Source organism: Pyrgilauda ruficollis, unplaced genomic scaffold (assembly GCF_017590135.1).
Source record: "Pyrgilauda ruficollis isolate IOZ18807 unplaced genomic scaffold, ASM1759013v1 scaffold33, whole genome shotgun sequence".
NCBI lineage: Eukaryota > Metazoa > Chordata > Aves > Passeriformes > Passeridae > Pyrgilauda > Pyrgilauda ruficollis.
Window position 1 is genome coordinate 515,996 of NW_024524711.1, and position 20,992 is coordinate 536,987.

The 20,992-nt window shown below is 34.3% G+C and overlaps 1 protein-coding gene across 1 annotated transcript in view; it reads right to left on the minus strand.

The window, feature by feature from the left end:
• The window catches only part of TAFA5 (TAFA chemokine like family member 5), a 286,304-nt gene that overhangs the window by 167,758 nt on the left and 97,554 nt on the right, over positions 1-20,992 (minus strand). The window contains exon 2 of the mRNA XM_041474647.1: positions 6,012-6,161. Coding sequence (XP_041330581.1) covers positions 6,012-6,161 — 150 coding nt within the window. The remainder of the gene's footprint in view (positions 1-6,011; positions 6,162-20,992) is intronic.

Genomic DNA, 20,992 nt, shown 5'->3' on the forward strand with positions numbered 1-20,992 from the left:
CCATCTTATATTTAGGCACCCAAAACTGCCACAGTATTCAAGATGGGGACTCAGCTTGAGTTTAGGTACCAAATATTTCAGAACACAGTGAAACCCTTACCTACCCTTTTTCACTAAAGTATTCCTTTAGGGTAGCTATCAATCTGTGTGCTACCTTCCTTGGCTGGGCTTTGGGTTTATTTCTCATTGGCTGCTTGCTTTTTATGTGATGTGTTTGGTTATTCCTTTTATGCATTCTCAGCCAAGAGAGAAAACATACCTTACCTCCCTGTATTTCTTATAGACACATCTTTGTTGCCATTGATGGTGCAGCTACTGATATGTTCCATTTAACACTGTTCAATTTCTGTCTTAGGGTTGAACAGCGGCATTTCTTCCCCAGGAACACTTCAATCTCTAACTGACACTTGACATTCATTATCAGAGAACAAAAGTATTCAATGTGAGTATGTTTACATTATTTTACTAAATTTGTGATATTATTGAGACAAGAAATTTCACTCAACTTCTTTTGGAATGTCATCATTATCCTTAGTTTGGAGCTGAAAGCAAAGTAATTGAAATGGAACTTCCTGTGCATTTCCAAATGAAAAGTGACCTGCAAGGTGGAAATTGTCAGACTGCATGCAGAGGAAAGGGAAGCTCATGAGTAATAGAAGCATTTTTACTTCCATATCAGTAACTAGAAAAATCTGTAGTTCTGATGGAATAGTCTAGAGGTAGTTGAAAGAAAATAAAGCCTTGTACATGCTCTGGTGCGTCTATACATACAGATGCATTTTGTGTCTTCATATGTGGGAGTTAGGATGGGGAAAGGAAGAAAAGAATTATTATTTCTTCAAGCCATGTTGAAAAATATGTTTGATATGCATACTAATTTTCCTTTTGGTTTAAATTCTTTTAAAGAGACATTTCTTAAAGGCAATTAAGTAAAATGTATAATAATTACAGTGAAGGAAGATTTTAAATATCTGCAATAAAATAAATATAAAATAAACATAAATATTGCCATAACAAGCATATTAAATACTCTAAATGTAAGAGCAAATATTCTCATTTCTTAAAGTAATTATAGTTCTGTTTTCTTCTTTTTTTTCTTTGCTCCCTGCAATATGTCTAAGATTCTTTAGAATGATGAAGCTTTCCAGTTATTAAGCAGTTTTGTTTGAAGTGCATGACCTAGGATTCTATTAATGATCAGTTCTGACCCCTACACCTCCCTATAGAGTCCTAGAGATAAGAAGAAGAGCAGGGAATTATTGATTGAAACTAATGTGGTGTCCTTGTAGATCCTGAGTGTCTGTGTTAAACAAAATCAATCAATGCTAACTGAAAAGCATGTTAATCATAATGTATGAACAACTTATATACACTAACATCCTATAGAAACCAGTATTGCTACAACACTTGCAAAAGCAATTATATATTACTAAAACTCTAAAAAGTAAAAAAAAACCAAACAAAAAACCAATCAAACCACACTTTGATTTGTAATAAAAGGTGTCTGAACACTTTGAATTTGCTTACCTGAGCTATAACTGTCCAAATTTAAGATTTTTGGATATTGGGATTGATCTCCTGGCATTTCTCATAGCACTTAGTGGACAAAAAAGTAACTGGTACTCAAATCCAGATCATAACAGTCTTCTAATCACAGAATTCAGGTAAGCAAATTAATGATTGCCATCGTAATTTTCTCAGGCAAATAAACAAATTCTCTCATACCATTTTCCCTCTCATCAATGGATTCTATTTTCTGAACAAAATTGCAATTTATTTAATTTACCTATAAATATATATTCTACATAAGTATGGGAATTATTAAACATTTAAAAGTTCTTTGCACACTTCTCAGGATACCATCCTTGAATTCTAAGAAATGCTTTGCCATAACAAATTTTTTCAGATTTATACAATTCTTGTGAAAGAACACAAATCATGAGTGCATCTGTTCACAAACTTTTATCAAAGACTTTACATCACTTGCTTTAAAAAAATTTAAATTAGCAAAGGTACTGAACAAAACCAAAGAATAATTGCTATCTTCCAATCTCTCACTGGTTCCAGCTTAAAAACTGATGAAGCTTAACTGACACACAGGGAAATTACACTGGCGATAAACCAGATGCTACATTGAAATAAAATATCTAATCAAACTAATGCAACTGAGGTCATTGATATGGAATTTGATCTCAAAAATGGGACTAGGGAACACCAGTTGCAAATAAAAATAGTATAATGAAAAGTGCAGGCAAACCGCTGTCATAATATCACAAACCCTACATTCATGAATAAAAATCACATCATAACAAAACATACGAAGTATACATTATGACTCTGTGGGTGTAGAAATGAAGCAATCAACACTAAATCAAGCTTTAAATCAGGGTGAATATCGATGCAATTTTTTCAGAATACATTAGCAATCTGCCATAGTTAAAGACTGCTCAAAAAAAAAATCCAAATCAAATCAACCTTCTCCATCATATGGAAATATTTTAAGAAAATCTCTGTTCTTCATGTACTGCTCAGACCAAGTTCTAAACACTGTATTTCCATTTCTAAGAATTCCAGTTTTATCTATCTGACATTCACTGTGTTTTCTTTCTTAGGAAAAGGCCTTCACTGATGCAGCAGTGGAAAGCAGAGTGGATTTTGATAATCAACTCAGGACTTACTCTAAGAGCGATGTTGACAAGTGCAATCTCACCCAATGTTTGTAAAGTTTAAGAGCCCTTAAATTACCTACTCCTTTTGCTGCAAGAATTGACACTGATTTCAAAGCTCCAGGAAATATACTACACAACTGAATATATTCTCTCCATTGAACATTGTAAACATGGTAGCAAGGTACAACACAATCCCTTTTAAGGTTGTAAAAATTACCAGTTTCGATACTGAATTCTTAAATCACTCTCTTGCTAGAAGACGCAACAAAATTGTTAGCTAATATTTTCTCACTATTGGATTAGCAGGTCACACTTTGCATTAAAGGTCTAAGGTCCACCTTCACTTTAGAAATAATTTCTTTAAAATCAAGACTATATAAAGAATGAAATTAAAAGAAACAAATTTTTGAGGGTTTTTTTTAACAGCAAAAATAAAATGTCAAACAGTAATTATATACTAAACATCAACTGTTATACAGATGAAGAAAAACGTGCAAAAGTAGATTCTACATCCTCTTTAAGAAAGCTCAGGGAAGGATTTATTTGTTTCAAAAATTGGTTTGTTTATCATAAAAAAAAAAAAAAAAAAACAAAAAAAACCAACCCAACAATTATGTTTGGTTTTTACTTTCCTAAACCAGCAGTGTTTGACTTAATATTGGAGACAAAATCAGCTTTCTGCTACATATTTTTATGTAGCATTCATGTAATGTTCAGAATAAAGCTTTAAGTAGTTGTGTTTGAAAAAAATCATTCTAGAAATGTGTATAAAAATATGGAAGAATTCAGTGTTAATTCTTTAACGTACGAACCTGGTAAATTCACAGATGGATACTTGTCAGTCAGTGGCCAATTTATCTGCCAGCTTTACTTGCAAGCAGGTTAGAGACAAGATAAAGTGCTTGTTTATTCTTTTCTTTATAATTGTGTTTATGTCATGTAAAACTAATTTTTTAGCTTCAGTCATGAAAAAAAACCTAGTCAAAGGTTTGACTTTTGCCTTCATTTTAGTCGGGAAACGATACACAGTTCTAGGTATCACTAACTTTTTTGAGCTCTGATTACAAAACATCCCCAACAGTGCTGAGGAAAACAAAGTAGCATGTCCTACATATCTTGTAGTTATTCTCAGCAAAGGCCTCAACATCCTAATTTTAAACATTTCAGAAAATAATGAAGAACCATGTTATTATATCTTAATACGTCACAGAATCAAAGAACACCAAGTAGGAAGGAAACCTCAAGGATCATCTGGTCCAACCTTTTTAGGCAAAAATGCCAATCTAGACAAAATGGCCCAGCACCCTATCCAGCTGAATCTTAATTGTACAATACTGGGGAATCACCAGTTCCCTGGGGTGTTTCAAATGATGTTTTTTCTCATTTTGAAAAATTACCATTTTGTGTCTAATTGGAATATCCACAGAAGAAACTTGTACCTATTATCTCTCATCTTTTCCATATGACTCCTTGCCAGCCTTAAAAAAAAATTATGGTATATAGACACAAATGTTAAAGGGAAGCTTTATTTTTCAACTGATGAACTTCCCGCTTATTCTTCAGACGTGAAGTATTACATAAAGAACCTTCTCTGTCTACATGTTCTCAAACCATGGATCCTGTCATTCAGTTCTCTGCTTTCATAAAATGATGATCAAGCGCATTGAAAGCACAAGCACAATTTGAAACAGACTTTCTTAATGAGTTTCCCGAATAAATAAGTAAAGAAAGAAAAAATATTTTCAAATATCAAATTAACTCGAAGCTTCCACATTTTGAAAACAATCTAATGTAATAATCGAAGGATGAGGTGCAGTCATGTCTTCTTAGTGACATTTACATTCCAGCTAAGTTTCATCTTAAGACACTCACAGGTGTATGGAGGCAAGGCAGAAAAACAGTGTGTAACAGAGAATGATACATCTGACTTATCCTAGGGAGTTAAGATGAGACAAATTACTCTGGGAAGGTCCCTTTTGCTCTTTATTGGGTATAAAGAAAAACTGGAGTTGCTAGCAGCTACCTTTGGATACCCGCAAATCAATCTAACCATAGGCCAAAACTGACTGACGAAAAATTATGTTTTGTTCCCATCAGCTAGAGCAAAATTTTTTTTTTTTTTACTTAGAACTTTGCTGTTTTAAAATAGGAAATATATGTTGAATATTTTAATTGGCAGTAAGCATTTTACCTAAAGTCACAACTATAAATGACACAATCAAATCATTCCTTTCTTAAGCAGTGTTATGATCCAACAATAAAAACATGAAAGGAGAACTACTGGATATAGTATTATACCATGAAAGAGACAGCTAAGAAACTATCTTGCAGAATACTGAAAACAGTGAAAGAAAAATACAAAAATAGAATGTGCATGATGTTCCATATTTAGCTTTGTGGGTTGGCTCTGAAATCTCCTTTTGAGCTGTCTTTGATGATCACTGGTAAGACCAAATTCTGAGGCAACAGTAGGGTGTTCTCTACAATATTTTTATCTGAGGACTTAAAACAGCCAGTATTCAAAGCTAATCCATATTTATTATAGTTCTCTACATAAGCACATGTTGTTTTTTTTTTACTTTTGGGGTTACTAGTTAATGGAGACTAGATCAAGACATATAATTCCACATCATTATTTTCAATATGTCTCCAATTTCATTTTTAATATTAATGCTTGCTAAAAGCCCTGCAAGGCAGACCTCTCTTGAAGACTCTCCCACTGTTAACATAATAGAGAATTTAATTTGTCTCAAAAAATTATTTCAAAGTGAAACTTTCTCATACCTCCCTGTATGTGAGCAGTTTTCCAGCTACACGCTATCAGTGCATCTGCAGTGAATCATACAGAATATCATTTTAAAGAGAGAAGAAATACTGGACATGTGATGTACATTCAGATACTGTATTCTAATTATAGCATCAGTGCTTTCTTCAACAGCATTAAATATCACACAGGAGCAGTCACATTAGCCTCCCAGTGGCATAAGACCTTTGAGGCTTGCTTGCTGCATTTTTTTAATGTTTTAAGGAATAAAAAGTGAGGAAAAAAGAATGCCATTTCACTGCTGATTCTGCAATCACATGCAGAATATAACAGTACCATGCCCTTAACATTCAACTGCCTATCAAGTTAAAACAAAAGCGAAATTTCCAATGGAAAAAAATGTGATATCTATACTATTAGTCAGTTTTACCCTTTGGTTGAATTTCAATGCTATTGCCATTGTTAGTTGGGACAACATGAACATTTCTTCTATAGAGTTTTTATGGTTTATTGGGTTTTTTTATGAGACACCACTCTTGTATTGGCAGAAACTGATTGAATAGATTTTTGCTTCTTACCATCAACACACGCTGGCCTTGCTCTTGTTGTACCGGCAATCTGTCCTTTTTTACATGCACAGCGAGCTGTTTGTCGGGCTATAGTCCTTCGGGGCTGACTGCTATCTCTGTCCAAAGTAACAATCTCACATGTACCTGCAGCCAGTTGACCTGGAAAAAAAAACCAGCAACAGGTACCAGAGTCACTGAATGCACTACAGGAAATCTATTACAGCCAAATAGAGCCATGGCCATAAGTCACGGCAGACACTCCACAACAAATGGGCAGCCAGCCGATGGATATAATAACACTGAGATGACATACACTTTTTCTTTGTGGTGGACATATGAAAACCCTGCACACTGGTTCTGTCAGAAAATTATTATTGTTCCGTAAAAGCTAGAGAGTTGAGGTTACATAGGTTACTTTTACTTATGTTGGCTAAGTAAAGGAACAAACTTTCATGACAATGGAATTTAAATGGTGTGCTCTTTCCATACTTTCAGAAAAGAAATTATAAAGCATACAGCAAATAAAAACTTCCCCAAATTTCCATGAATACAATGAAGTCCTTAGTGCTTTGTGTGTTGCTTTTGAAGGAAAAAGCCTTTCAAAGCATGCCCACATTTGACAAACTGTCAGTCCTTTGGCTCTTGCTTCATCTAAACTGAAAGGTAATTAATTCTCTTCCTGACTTATATTTGATGTAGCTGTTATTTTATTTTCTTTTTTCTTTTACTAAATTTACCATGTAACTGTCAAATGTCTTAAATGACACCACACCCTTAGCTCAGTAATTACTTCCTTTTAATTGACTTGTCCAGTATAGGTAGCTTTTCCTAAGTAGTGAAGAAATCCACACCACCTAATTCTGAATTTGGACTATGCTATGAGAAGCAAAAAAAAAGTTCAAAAAATTATTTTATGAAGAACATTAGTTTGAAGTTAATGTTACACTTTTAAAGCAATGCACTTCATCAGATAGAACCAATAATAGGCTAGTAGTATACCAAAATACTACCTTTTACAGGCAGGAAAGATACATTCTTGAATTTCAATGTATAGAAAGATTAAAAACAAATTCCCAACTACCACTTTGCATTACATATAATTTGTAGGGTTTATAGTGCAGTACTAAACATGTGCAACACCCTCTGCAAATCACAAGTTTTCCATGTTTTAGTTTTTATTAATAAAAACCCAAAAACCAAAACCAAAAACAGAAACAAAAAATCAAGAAAAATTCCGTATTGTTTTTAGAAAAAAAATGCAGTTTAGATAATATTGACAGTAAATCCTTTTATGCTGGAGAAATAAAAAGAGAAAAAAGCAAAAATTCTATTCCAACATCAAAACTAAAAAAAATGAAAACAAATAAATCTGAAATACATACGAATGGCCTTTAAGTCAAAAGGTGCAATGCTATTTTTCTGTGCTTCTTTCTTTTTTTTATTCAGAATACAAGTTTACCCAGTCTAGTTTTCTCAGAAGCAGTTAAAATGCTTGTTGTGTGGAACAGCAAAATCTTGCAGACTGTCACCAGCATTGTGTCACGTTCACTGCTAAGGCATCTAAATTTTATGTTTCTGTGAGTCTTACACTGCAGTGAATTACAAAATGGCAAAAATTAAGATCTCAAGGATGGGTATGGAACAAAGTACAAATTCATGCAAATATATGACATATGTAAATAAGATACATTAGGCACTTATAAACACATATATTATATTCACAATAGTGAACATTATCACCCCAGTATTTAATGGCTGCTGGCAACTAGACTCATGAGCTACAGTCAGTCCTGCGTTTCTACTCTTTTCCACCCAGTCTGTTAATAAAAACATCTGAGGATAAACATATTAATTAGAGGACTTTTACTCTGTTATATGCTGCTTTTTTTCTTTGCTCATTCAAAAATACTGGATTAGATTGAAAGGTTTAGCAAGAAAGATAGTAGCACATAATTTTCTAGAAAAAGACAAGGGAGATCCAGCTACACTCAAACATGTTGAACTGGAAAAAGAAAAAACAAACCAAACCATTTGCTAATATATTTCATTCGGGGTTGTAAGAGATGTATTGCTCCTAAGGAATATAGCTGTCTTGGTAGATCATGTAAAAAAAAAGATAATCAGAAGTGCATTTAGATCCTGATGCCTTAGGCCACAAAAAAGTGGAAGCGTAAGTAAGGCATGTAAGTGTACGGGTTTCCATACTCTCAACTATCCATGAGTCTATTTCTTTCATTAAAAGCCATGATAAATAATACAATGTAGGCAAATAATTGTATAAACTCTCATTTCAGAGGAAAGGAACCAGACTTACAGCACAGTGAAGGCAAATAATGACTATACTCAGAGAATAAAAACAATGAAGCTCTACATCAAAATAATTTGTGAAGGCAACGAGTTTTCCAGAGACTGCAAGCAATGAGTATCAATAAGAACAGCTAATGGTATTTTCTGCTTTTGAACCTGTAGAATTTTAGTTCTGCTCTGGTTTTCAGAAATGATAATTTCTTCCAGGCATAGTGATCTAATTTTCTTTATGAATTTTTTTATTTATGAAATCTAGGATACCTACACAAGAGTAATTGCTATACAATTTTGTCTGTTGCTTTTCTTTTTTTCTATAGCAGAAGTAAATTGAAGGCTGTTGTAGAGCTACAAGAGCTCTTACATATGTGACATAAATATTTCTTCCTGATTGTGTCACAGGCTGCAAAGATTGCAAGCATATTGAGCACTGCAGCAGAGAGTATACCCAGTGTTACTTGGTTTTAGGTGGCTGTAAAGCATTAAATGTTTTAGTTAAGGTTATGGAAGGTCATCTCCAGAGAGAGAGTCATCCTGGTGTAAAACATGTCCTCTCTGTCTTTCATTAGGTAGAGGATAAGTCTACAGGAGTGCACTTAGATGACGTGTGCTACATTGGCTTTTTAACAATTTAATCTGAAATATAAGGTACAAAGTAATGGAACTAAATGAATATGCTTCTTGCAAGTACTGAATTGCAAAAATTAGGATACCTTTCATTTTCAGGGAAGTTAACATAGTGACCTCTTTCAGAGATGTTAATGAAAAAAGGCTGTTCATTGGTGAGCCTCTGAACATGCTCCACTTCACTCCTAAAGCCAGAGAAGAAATCTCAAGGCAGAATGCCTGAAGTTTCACTGGAGCTTTTCCAGCTGAGAGATTAGGTGCCACAGTCCATGAACAGTCATACAGGCTCCACACTTTCATTATATTTTCTTTATGTACTTGCAACACACAAAGCAACTCACCTCCCTCCAACCTAAACAAAATAATCTTGGTGGAAAAAATTAAAAGCATCATTAAAGAATAGAGTCATACTAGCCTTGTCTAAAAGTTTTCTTCCAAGAAAATTTTGGGTTTTACTGTTTTATGAACCAAACATGAGGGTTATTTCAGAAGTACCATAAAACTGGAGTTTTCCAAGTTAATTAGTAGATATTTCCTTGTTGTTGTTAGTTATTATATATATAGATGTATATGCAAATATACTAAATTTTTATTTTATAATTTTAATCCAATAATTAAGACCTCACTGGCAATTTATTTGATTTTGTGTTGTCACCATCTGGTTACTAAACAGAGAAAAGTTTCAGTTCTTTAATTCTCATTTATAGTGTAGCACTGCATTCTTAAAATGCCAGTAGATCTCTCCCCACTCTCTCCCATCACAAACACAAATACTTCTATATGGAATTATTTCAGAAAACGGGAAAAAACACAGGACTCTGAATAAAAAATGCAAGTCAAAGTAAAAAAAAATAAAAAAAATTAACAACTTCTAGAATTTTAAGTAAACCAGGCTTGTATCTTGAATATGTTTACAGAAACTGCTGCATACATCACTTTTCTGATTTTTTTTCTAAACGAAGTCTGTTTGTGATCAGTCCTCAAACTGCTCTTTGCGAGACTTTCATGGAAGTGTAGGAATCATGAGCATAGGTTTAGCAAATATGCAGGAAATATCTCAAGGTAAAAAGAGCATATTTTTAAAAGGTTTTTAGCACCTGCAATCTTAAAATTAAATAATTTGTTATTGAAAAGCTTAAAAACAAAAGGTATTCTTCATGTTTACCACTAAGACTCTTCTGTAAACTAAATGTTATTGTTGAAAGAACAAAGATTTTGAAAGATCTATATTTTCTGTAATAGTTAAAAGCCTTAAATGATAGATATATTTGTATTACATGGAGGGTACTTGGGACAATATTTTAATTTTCTGTGGCTAAAAATATTTCTGTTCTTCAATAGGAAATAAAAATCTAAATAATCCACATTAACTACAGCAATCAAGTTACAGATTTTTTTTAAATTTATGCTTATTGCAAAGGTGAAGGCTTTTCCTTAAATCCATTTAAAGAAACAAAATCAAATTATGAACTAATGGAATCTGCAGGTACAGTGAAAGGAAGTCTTGATCTAAATATACAGATTTTTCCAGGGGTTTAGATTTCATGTTCATCCAGAAAACCTACTTGTGATTTGTACATGCAGGCTTATATTATAGTTTCAGTGAACAATTTTTCCATGCATCACCAATTTGATGCCTAGCAACACAAGCTCTTTTAGTTCAAAATGCATTAAGTTAGATGGTATTAAAATTCTTGGCTGGATTCAGATATGCTTTTGTCAGTGAACACAATGCAAGAGTTGTTTCAAAATCAGATCATAGGAATACATTCAGTAGTTTTCTATTACAATATTGAAGTCTTTCTGACAACAGAGCCATGCCAACTCCTGAGCAGAGCTGAGGATCAACAATTCTTACAGAAATAGGGGGGAACTGAAGTACTTAGTGTCACTCATTATCTGCAGTTTGACATTAACCTGAGTAACAAATATTTTAAAATAATTCAATTTAAAATATAAAAAGCATGTGTGTAAGCAGAACTCAATTTTTTGTCATATATGCTTCCTCAAAGAAAATGTCCTGAAATAGCTCTTACACTGGACATGATCCAATTCCAGACAGTCCAATTACCTTTTCTTTTTAAACTTTGGTTCATAATGAGGGAGATTTTGCAAGGAATTGGTTTGCCTCAAAGAACTACATGTTTAAGCTGCAATAGTAGAATTTGTGAAAATCTAACTAGCATTAAATAAGAAAGAACAGCTTCTACAATGCTTCTGGGGAAAAAAAAAAGTATTTAAAATGAAGTAATAAAGTAAATAAGAGTAGAATTAGCTCAGCCAGTATGGGGAAAAGTTTTTCAAATTAATCAGCAGCATTTGAGAGTAACTATCAAATAAGAATATTGTTTCCATTGTTAACTTATGTGATACAAAGGCATTTCAATTTTTCAATAGATTATATTTAAGGAAATAAGTTATTTCCCTTTCCTCTTTTCAAAGTCAGTGACATTAAAAACATTTGTTTCCAAGATGTTTCATATATCATTTTGGACCTTATATTAATTTAATTGAAACAAATGTTGTGTCTGTTTAAGTAACAAGGCTACACAAAACAATTCTTCATGCTAGTAGAATTAGACAACCTCTTTAAAACAGTCTCTACCAGTTTTTCTTGAGGGTATGATTATGTTGTCAGTAGAAGACCAAAAAAAATATTTAATTTGGATAATTCTAATCTATTGGTGTAACCCACAGGTGTCCAGTAGAGTAAAAAGCAGTACAGTTTTTTTTCCAGAAGATTCCTTACATTTACTTCGTTACAGGTTCAGAGCCATACTTGATGAGAGTCAACAATTACAATGTGACCTTTGTACCTTCTCAATCTTAAAAGGAGTGATTTTGAATTTTAGTGGTATTAAAGAAGAATACGTGTCTTAAAAGGTGTGGCTTGTGTGCCCATTTTATGAAGAAAAAAAATCCCTGTACAACTTAATTAGGTAAAATTTATGAATAATGAGAAAAATATGATTAATGCCTTCTCCTTTACACACTTAGTTTACATATTTTTCAGAGTTCCACTGCAATGAAACAGTACATTATGTCCCCCTAGTAATTACTAATCTTACTGCAATTTTCAGACTACCACTTAGCCATCTCAAGCACATAAACAGCACAGACATTAGGAAAATAGTTTTCAGCTCCTCCATTCTGAAATGAGCAGTAAATTTTAATTAAGATAGATCCTAGTCTTCCAAGTAGTTGCACAGGAAAGAAAATCAAGTCTGTAGAGATTCAAGATACATTCAGGGCCCATTTTGAGATTTCATTTTTTCCCAGATAAGAGTAATGCCCTAACTTATTGCACCTGATACTGCTATTGCATGCAATTGCTTAATGTTTTGTTGTATAATTAAGAATAATCTCCCATATATCTGACTATTACAAACACAAGAGACAGAAAAATAAATGTAAAACCAACTGCACTAAAAACAAACTGCAAGATTTCAGATTCCAAATGGAATTCTCAATCAGAATTAGTACACAAAGGGGAATTCCAGATGAGGAAAAGATCAAAAAGTCAAGGATGTATGAATAAATGTGGAAACAAGTAATTTGTACATAGGAACCTAGTTCTAACCAATTTTTCCTCCTTTATTACTTTAAAACACATTTCATACTGCATATGTAGAAATGACAAGGTGTTTGAGGCCTTTTTCTTTAACTATTTTCTGCCTCTGTGTAAGTCAGTGTGAACTGCAAATCTCAGCTCCACAGAGCTGCTCCAAGGAGGACCTGCACCTCCAAGGGGTTGGATAATTGCTTCTGGAGGCCTCGATTGGATACAAAAAGGAAATAACTGCAGAAATTCAGGATTGAACAAAGCTTTGCTTATTTGCATAAGCCAGGTAGTGGCTGTTATTCTATTACTTTCCTAAAAATATTAAAAAAAAAGGCAAAAGAAAATTAAAATAAAATAATAAAAAAAAAGTAAAATAAAATCCCTCCATGTCTTTAGCAGCCTCTACATGTAAAATAAACCTAGTCTGTTTATAAAACAAACAGAATAGCCATAGGGGAAAAAATGTTATTGGAGGGATGCTGATATTCCTCTTGAGAAAGACAGGAATAAAAAGTACAGGTTTGTCTAAAAAGCTACTGACATTTGTTGGAGCCAGAAGCTGTATGTCGGCAAGGAAAAAGTCTGTTGTGTTAGCAAAATATGTCACTGCAGGGAGGATGAAATCAGTTTGAAAGAACATGCAGATAAAGTCATATATCAGAAGTAGATATAATGTAGCTGCTCAGGTAAACAGTGTTTTTAACTTCTCAGGTTTTCCTTTCTACTATCAAACCATTATTCTAGGATTACCTGATTGCTGTTCTAGCAGGATTTGAAAACTACTTACAAATGAACAGCCTTTAAAAAGTCATCATACAAGTAGCCATCTTATTTGTATCAAGATATGCATTGCAAGATTCTGAGTTCAACAGCAGGTTTTAGGTAAAATTTGCTCCATTAAGGGCCATACAGGAAAGACTTAACATACTGAAATTTTTTTTTATTGAGTCCCATTGATATGTCTCAGTCCTTAAACTGCAGAAACAATAACCCCAAAGTCTAATCATCATCCACCAGGAACTAAGTTATACCCCATGCAAAAAGAACTGTGTCATTATTCCGTGCCTGTAGCAGCTTTCAAAACCTGAAGGCCAAAGTAGGCAGCTGAGGACAACAAATACCTAACACTATCCAGCCTTGTTAACATGCCATATGCTAACTCATACCTATGTATGAATAAAAAATTCAAATTATGAAAATTTTCTGTCATTTTTGTAGGACAACTATTATCACAGTAAATAACCTACTCTCCTGTTAAATAGGTCTAAATGATTTCTTTAAAATAAGGCTGTTTATTTTCACGACTGCCTGTAACACTACTCTTCCCTTATCACAAAAGACTATGACAAAAAAACCCTAAAACACTTTCTTTCTAGTAATGGCACTGAAATGCAGTTGTTTTTTTGGTAATCTAGATGGCAGGCTTACCCTGAAATCACTACATAGCAGACAAAATGTTCTAGTAGCTAGGGCAATTATTTTGCCATCTTTTTTGTTTACGGAAGTCCATAAACATTCTCCATTTAAAATAAAATCTCTCAAGACTTGGTTATGCTGCACTTGCTGTGAACATATAGGTACAACAGCTCACACATAACCACAGAGAAATATAAACTTATCTCAGGAACACAGCAAAAATAAACACTGGGAAAAAAAAAAAAAAAAGGAAAGGGGAAAAAAAAAAAAAAAAGAAAAAAAAAAAAGGAAAGGAAGCTCTGAAGTAGAACAGTATCTGTATCCAAGAAGAAAACAAATTTCAACAATTTTTAATGTCTTATTATACCTGAGAAGAAGTATTCCCACTGAAAATATATGACATTAATTAGACGTATTATGGATGAATCCAAATCAGTCTCATGCTTGGAGTCTTGAGCAGACAAAGGATCCTCAAGCCCAAAGCTCCAACACAGAGAATTTGCATTTCTTTTAGTGTGTCTGCAGTGATCATAAAGGAAGTTTATAGTGCATGTGTTCAACTAATCTGGATGCTAGAATAAATGCTCAAATCAAGCACATCATCAGGACCAGAGCAGAACAGCTTGTCCCTGCTGTGTCTGCTGTTTCTTCTTGCTTTGCTCTCACTGTTGTCCCTGACCCCACCAGAGCAGTTCCTCCACGTGTAGAGCAGGGCTCAAGGAAGGCCCTCGTTCAGGGGCTGTACTGAGCCCATGGCTACATGCAGCACACAAGCTCCACTACTGCAGGTACAGCACCAAGGCAAGATTAAAAAGACAGATATAGTATGCAAAAGAAATACATCCTTTCTGATAGGTTAATACAAATTTCAGCTCCAGCCAGAAGGAGTGAATTTCAGACCAGGCTCCTTAACTGATTAATTTGAGTGATGGCTTTCATTTTAAAGGTTTGGGAACAGGGTTTTACGCAAGTGTGACAGAGGAGCAGGAGTATGCTGGCTATTATTCTCAGATGTTCTGCAGACTTGGAGGAGTGATTTTCTATCTGGGCCAGCTTCACTGCTGCATTTTCCATTTTTATCTGTTTTGCTCAAAATGACTTATGAAACAGGTGCATGTCGAAATGAAAAGTTTTCATGGATAAAATCCATGATTTTTATATCCTTATTTCTAGTCCTCCAAGAATATAACCATTTATGGGATAAGATTCTCTTCTGCACAACTCAGAGGAGGGTGTCAGAAAAAGAGTTTTTAAGTTGCTCATGTATCCAAGGCTACCCAAAGAGAGAGCAGTTAACGAGGATGACTGTCATCCCACCCACCTTTACCAATCAGTAAAGGGCTCAAGATTAGAGACATACACAATATCTCCTCCTGCGTCCCACTAACCAAGAACAATACCTTCCATTTACACAACTAAGTGTTCAACCATTGCACACTCACAATTTCATTATTTCAACTCTACAACATATAGAGGGGCTCCTGCTCTAAAGAAAGTATATAATGTATGTTCACACTAGGTGCAGAATTAATCTCAAGTTACTGAAAACCTGAAAATATTTTAACTCGACAAATTCATTTTCTTCTGGACTTAGTGGCTGCAAAACAAACACAAACAAATCTATCAACAGAAGCAAAAATTATATGGTATGATATGTGTTCATATCATAGAAGGCAATGTCACAAAGTCTTTATACACTGATGACCTTTTAAAAAACTTTAAATGAATCTTTATTATTATTTTATTAAGGTCCACCTTTTTATGTACTGCTTATCAGTTTTACTAGCTAATGAAAATTATGCCATCAATTTCCCAATGAATGCTTAATAAATAATACTTTCTTAGTTCAAGTTCCTTAATAAAAAGGAACAAAAATGAGGCCTGACGCCATTTTGCTCAGCATTTTGATGAACTAAATTTGCTATTTCTCATGGTGTACCATCATGAAATATGTTTTCTAAGATGTAGAATAGACTGTAGTTAAGTTTTCTAAACACAAGCAAACTTGCATATATTTACACACATATACACATACAGATATTCTGCACAGAAGGGAGTGTTGAAGATTATGCATTGAAGGCACTACTTCTGATATTGGCCATAAGACATAAGTAATTTGCATGGTTCCTCACACAATACTGTTATACTAATAACGCAGAGTGGATCATTAAGCCTGCTCTTTATCGTACCGTAGTCAATGGTGCAATATCTTTACTTTAAAAAATACAACTTTAAGTCCAGCCCAGACAAAAAATTCATAGCAGAAACTACCTGTGTAAGAATTCCCACTTATTTCTAAGGGAATGCAAAAATAAAAAAGCCAGGTCTGAGTCTGGTGTTGCCTATATTTTGCAGTGTTTGTTCACATCTGCCTGCTAGAACTTTAACACCACAGTGCTGAATGCAGACCTTGTTTCAGTGTTCTGAGTGTGTCTGGTGGATGACACTAAATTTTCCTCTTAAATTTGAGATTAAGTGCATCAGAAACCATTATAGACTATATTCTATAATATTTCATAATATTTCATCAACTAAGACTCTAATAAGAAAAGCTAAAATGTGAGATTTGATCAACTCCATGGGTCACACTGAAGTAGCACTGACCAGTATTTTCTGGAGCAGAAGACAAAAAGAAAACTCTCAAGGCAAAGAGCACTGAGTGTAACTAAATGCTGCTTCTCAAACGGAGGAAAAGCTGAAGGAAAACTGTTAAAATAATGGAGAAGCATTAGCATTTTCTGCCTTCCTATTGGTGGATATATTTCAGTTGTTTGGATTAGTGGTACTGATATTGTGCTCCTGTGGTAATGGCATGTAAGCAGGAGAAAGTATAAAACTCACAGAGAGGAGAATGATCCCACAGGGATGAGTAACACAGCAGTAAAGCAAGATTTATTGAATGAATGTTTGCACTCACCAGATGTAATAAAACTTGAATGATATCAAGCAACTAATGTACATATATGAGATACACATAGTCATGTTGATCACTTATGGCCTGCCCTTCTTATTTTAATTTTCCCAATGGCAATATAGAAACCTGAATGAAAACTGAGGATAAGCTGATAGGAACAAGAACAGAAAAGCTAGCAATAATATTTCATTAAAAAAGGGTTTCTGAAAGGCCATATAACCTTTTATCTAAATGCCTCAAATCTAAAATGTATTAGGTTCAAACAAAATAAAGTTATTTTAATAAGGTATAAGTAATCAGAATTTATACAGCAACAGCTAAAGAGAGAGTGATTATGACACTAAGACAAATCCAATCATTCAGATCAAAGATTGGGAAGGCTATCTCTACAGAAAATAGGCCAACACAAGTATGTATTACCTAAGGGGCAAGTAAGCGTAGTGAACTGAATGATTAATCACAGCTGTAACTATGCATCACATTATTTGTGTGTATGTTGATGCATAAACATGGATATTTTGGTCTGATATGAGGTGGACAACAGCAGAGTGACACAGTAATTTTGTAATAAAGAGAACATCACAACCACATTGCGAGAGAAACATGAGCCTATTTATACACAGAAAGCAGTGACTGTGTTTTTTGTCATTGAACTGAAGGAATGTATTAAATAATGATTGCATAGTCTTGGTTCTAAACAGGAGTGGCAATCAAAAGACAAGGATTCAGTTTCTGAGGTTGTCATATATCTTCAGTACTAGCTAACCATTTTGCTCTCGTTAACAGGATTATAGAACACTGTTTGCAGCGAAACTACACCATCATCAAACCCACAGTAGCCCAAAGCTGAAGCCATAAGGATGCGGTATTAATCAAAATTCAGTTCTTCTAATCTTCTAAAACCTAATGAATTAAAGAACAATCCTTCCCTAGTCTTAAGTGAAAACAGTAGTACATTTTCTGTACAACATGAATCTTTTCACAATGACTAATCCCATTCCCAATAAAATCAATGGAAGTTTTACCACTAACTGCATGGACAAAAAAAAAAAAAAAAAAAAAATTAGGCAGCATAAGTTTCCACACTCCCAGCACCAGTCCTTTAGCAAATTTGTGTTACATCCTAAATAACTGTCATTTTAACCAAGGACATATGTCAAATGAATTCTTAAGCCAACTGAAAGCTCTATTGTAAGAAGCATTCACTTTGTATGACTTTGTACATACAAGTCATGGCAGCAGCTCAGAAAGTGGCCCGAGATCAGGAGGCAGAGGTACAGGTAAAACCAGAGGCACAATTGTTCAGCGGTGCACTTGGCTATGCACTGTATGACAACTCTATGGTCTCTCTATTTTTTTTTAATTTTTTTTGTTTGTTTTTTTTTGGGTTTTTTCTAGGCACCCATTCCAACTTAAATCATTCTATGATTAAATGATTATAATAATGACCCAGAATACACTAGCGTACACTGCGGGTATAAACGAGTACACACAGTATCTATACTCTTGTATGCACAGCTGTTGACATTTTAGTCTTTAAAACACCTTAGACACACCACATCTATTCTAGCAATTTCAAGTAGACAGTTTCTATTTGCTACTGCTTCCCAATTTCAGATATTAGCATCAATTTTCTGTAACAAACCTTATCTGTTGAGATAAGTGCATTCCAAAGTTATTACAATTAATACCTGCTTTCTGGTATCTTCAATCAAATGAAGCTGGTCACTGTTGGAGCAGCAAACACAGTAATAGATTCAAAGACTTATAAGAGTAAAGTATACAAATACACTATTTCTGAAATGCTAAAATCTTAAGAGAATACAAACTACATGTATCAATGATCTAAATACTGTATATAGGTAGTATCTGTATGTATAATACAGAATATTAATTGTGAATACCTAGAAATTGTAGTAGTATATTCTCCAAAAATTTAGAGATGCACAGATCCAGGTTAAGTCTATCCAGATCCCTCTGTAGAACCTTCCTACCTCCCAGCAAATAGATACTCCCACTCAGCTTGGCATCATCTGTGAATTTACACTCGATCCCATCATCCAGATCATCGGTAAAGACACTGAACAGAGCTGGGCCAACACTGATCTCTGGGAGACACCACTAGTGATAAGCTGCCAAGTGGATGCAACACCATTCACCACCACTGCCCGGGACCAGCCATCCAGACAGCTCTTAACCCAGTAAAGGGGCTACCTGTGGGCCACCAGCTTTTCCAGAATGCCATGGAAAATGGCATTTAATGGTTCCCTTTTCCATTTCCTACTAATTAGCTTTTTCACCAGGCCTAGCAGTAAAGACAAAAATAAAAGTCAAGACTGGATTTGTTGCTTAACTCTTCACATAAACTTATGCACTGTCACGCAAATGTTATAAAACCTAAGCACCCTTTCTCCTCTCTTTAAAACATTACATAACTCATATCTTGTATCCTCTCCTACACAGAGAGAGTTTCATAGTGGTTGCTGAGATTTTGTATATACATTTTTACACACATAAAATTCATGGCTTTACACAGAAACACAGATGCATATCCCACCCTATCCTGTCCTGGGATAAGCCATGTCTCAAGTTCTTTTGCCTCCCTCATATTAGAAAATCCACTGATAATAGTTACTGCATGATCAGTATGCAACTGGGAAAAAAAAAAAAAAGAAAAAAAAAAAAAGAAAAAAAGAAACAGTAAAAAAGAGAAAACTCTCAAGCTGTCTAGGCAACCAATCCTTTCCACATTGCAACTTTCAAGTAAAGAGACTTCCCTGGAGTTGGTGAAAAATTAGAATCTTTGCCAAAGTCCCTTGGTGACAAAGGAAACAGATTTTGATATTTAAGCCCTAAACACAAAGTAGAACCAGCAAAACATAAAAAAAAACAAATCTATTTAATAATCTGATCAATTTTACCTTCCATTTTTCCAGTGATGGGGCTGTATCCAGTGACAGTGTAAACATTTTAGTTTGCACAATACAAGAACCACAATAGAAGAGTGTAATTAGTGCTGGAAAGACATTCTTGAGGAAGTACTTTCATTTCAAAAGACTGTTGTAGTGATTGTCACCCCTGCTGTGCTTGGATTCTCTCTTGATGTGCATAAAGTGTGAATGCAGAATACATTATTATGAAACTCACTCGTCCTTGCATTTGTGTGCTCATTGCTTTGCCATCTTGTAGTAACCAAAAATAGAAACCTACAGAGCAGCATATAATTCACACTAGAATAATGCTGCTGTATTTTTTAATGAATTCTTCCATGCACTTGCTGGAAATCTACAACTCAAACCATGTTCTGCATTTTGTCATTTATTTTACAAAAGCGTAGTCATTTTCCTTTTAAGATTGAGATCACTGGAAAATACAAACTCTTGTCTAAACATTAAAAATAAGCACAAACACTAAATGATTTAATGCTGCATGAATGACTTCCAAAGAACTTTCCAAAATACACTACAAGATCTTTTGTTTAAAGGAAGTAAAGTGATTCTAATTTCTCAGCATGTATAAAAGCTATACCTGTATAAAAATGGTCCAACTACAGGACAGTTTAATGTGTTATAAAGGAAATTGGATTCAGGCTTCATAAACTAGTCAATAATAATTTATGGAACAAAGTAATTTGCTGGCTTTAGTCTGGGGTTTCTCCTTTAAATTATCATGGGAAAAAGTAAATATAAAGCATCTACCCTTTCTAACTTTAACTTTTAAAAGAAGTAGCACATTTTTGAGTTAGCAGTCCCAAGGGAGAGAAGATGAGCCCTTCTGTTGCTAAGCAAGAGTTTGCCAGTTATTTCAAGCTTTAGCAGAGTACAAGCAATAATCACTACTGCCTGAAATATATTGGAATGAAAGTACATGGGACCATTCATGACACTTCATCAGCATGCAGGAGGCAAACAGAGTGACTGCAGTGATTGAATACAGGCTCAGAACTACTGGCTTTAATCTCCATCTCATTCATTCAGCCTTTACTTTTGGCACAGCTGTATGATAAACATTCTGACATTTCTTCCTTGCCCACTCTCCCTTGGAGTCCCATGATTGCTGTGTGTATGTTTGTTATGCATTTAAGATCATCAGGGTTGGGTTTTTTTCTTTCATTGTTTTGGTTCCACCCCTTTCTTCCCCACCCTCCCCCCACAAACAAAAAAAAAA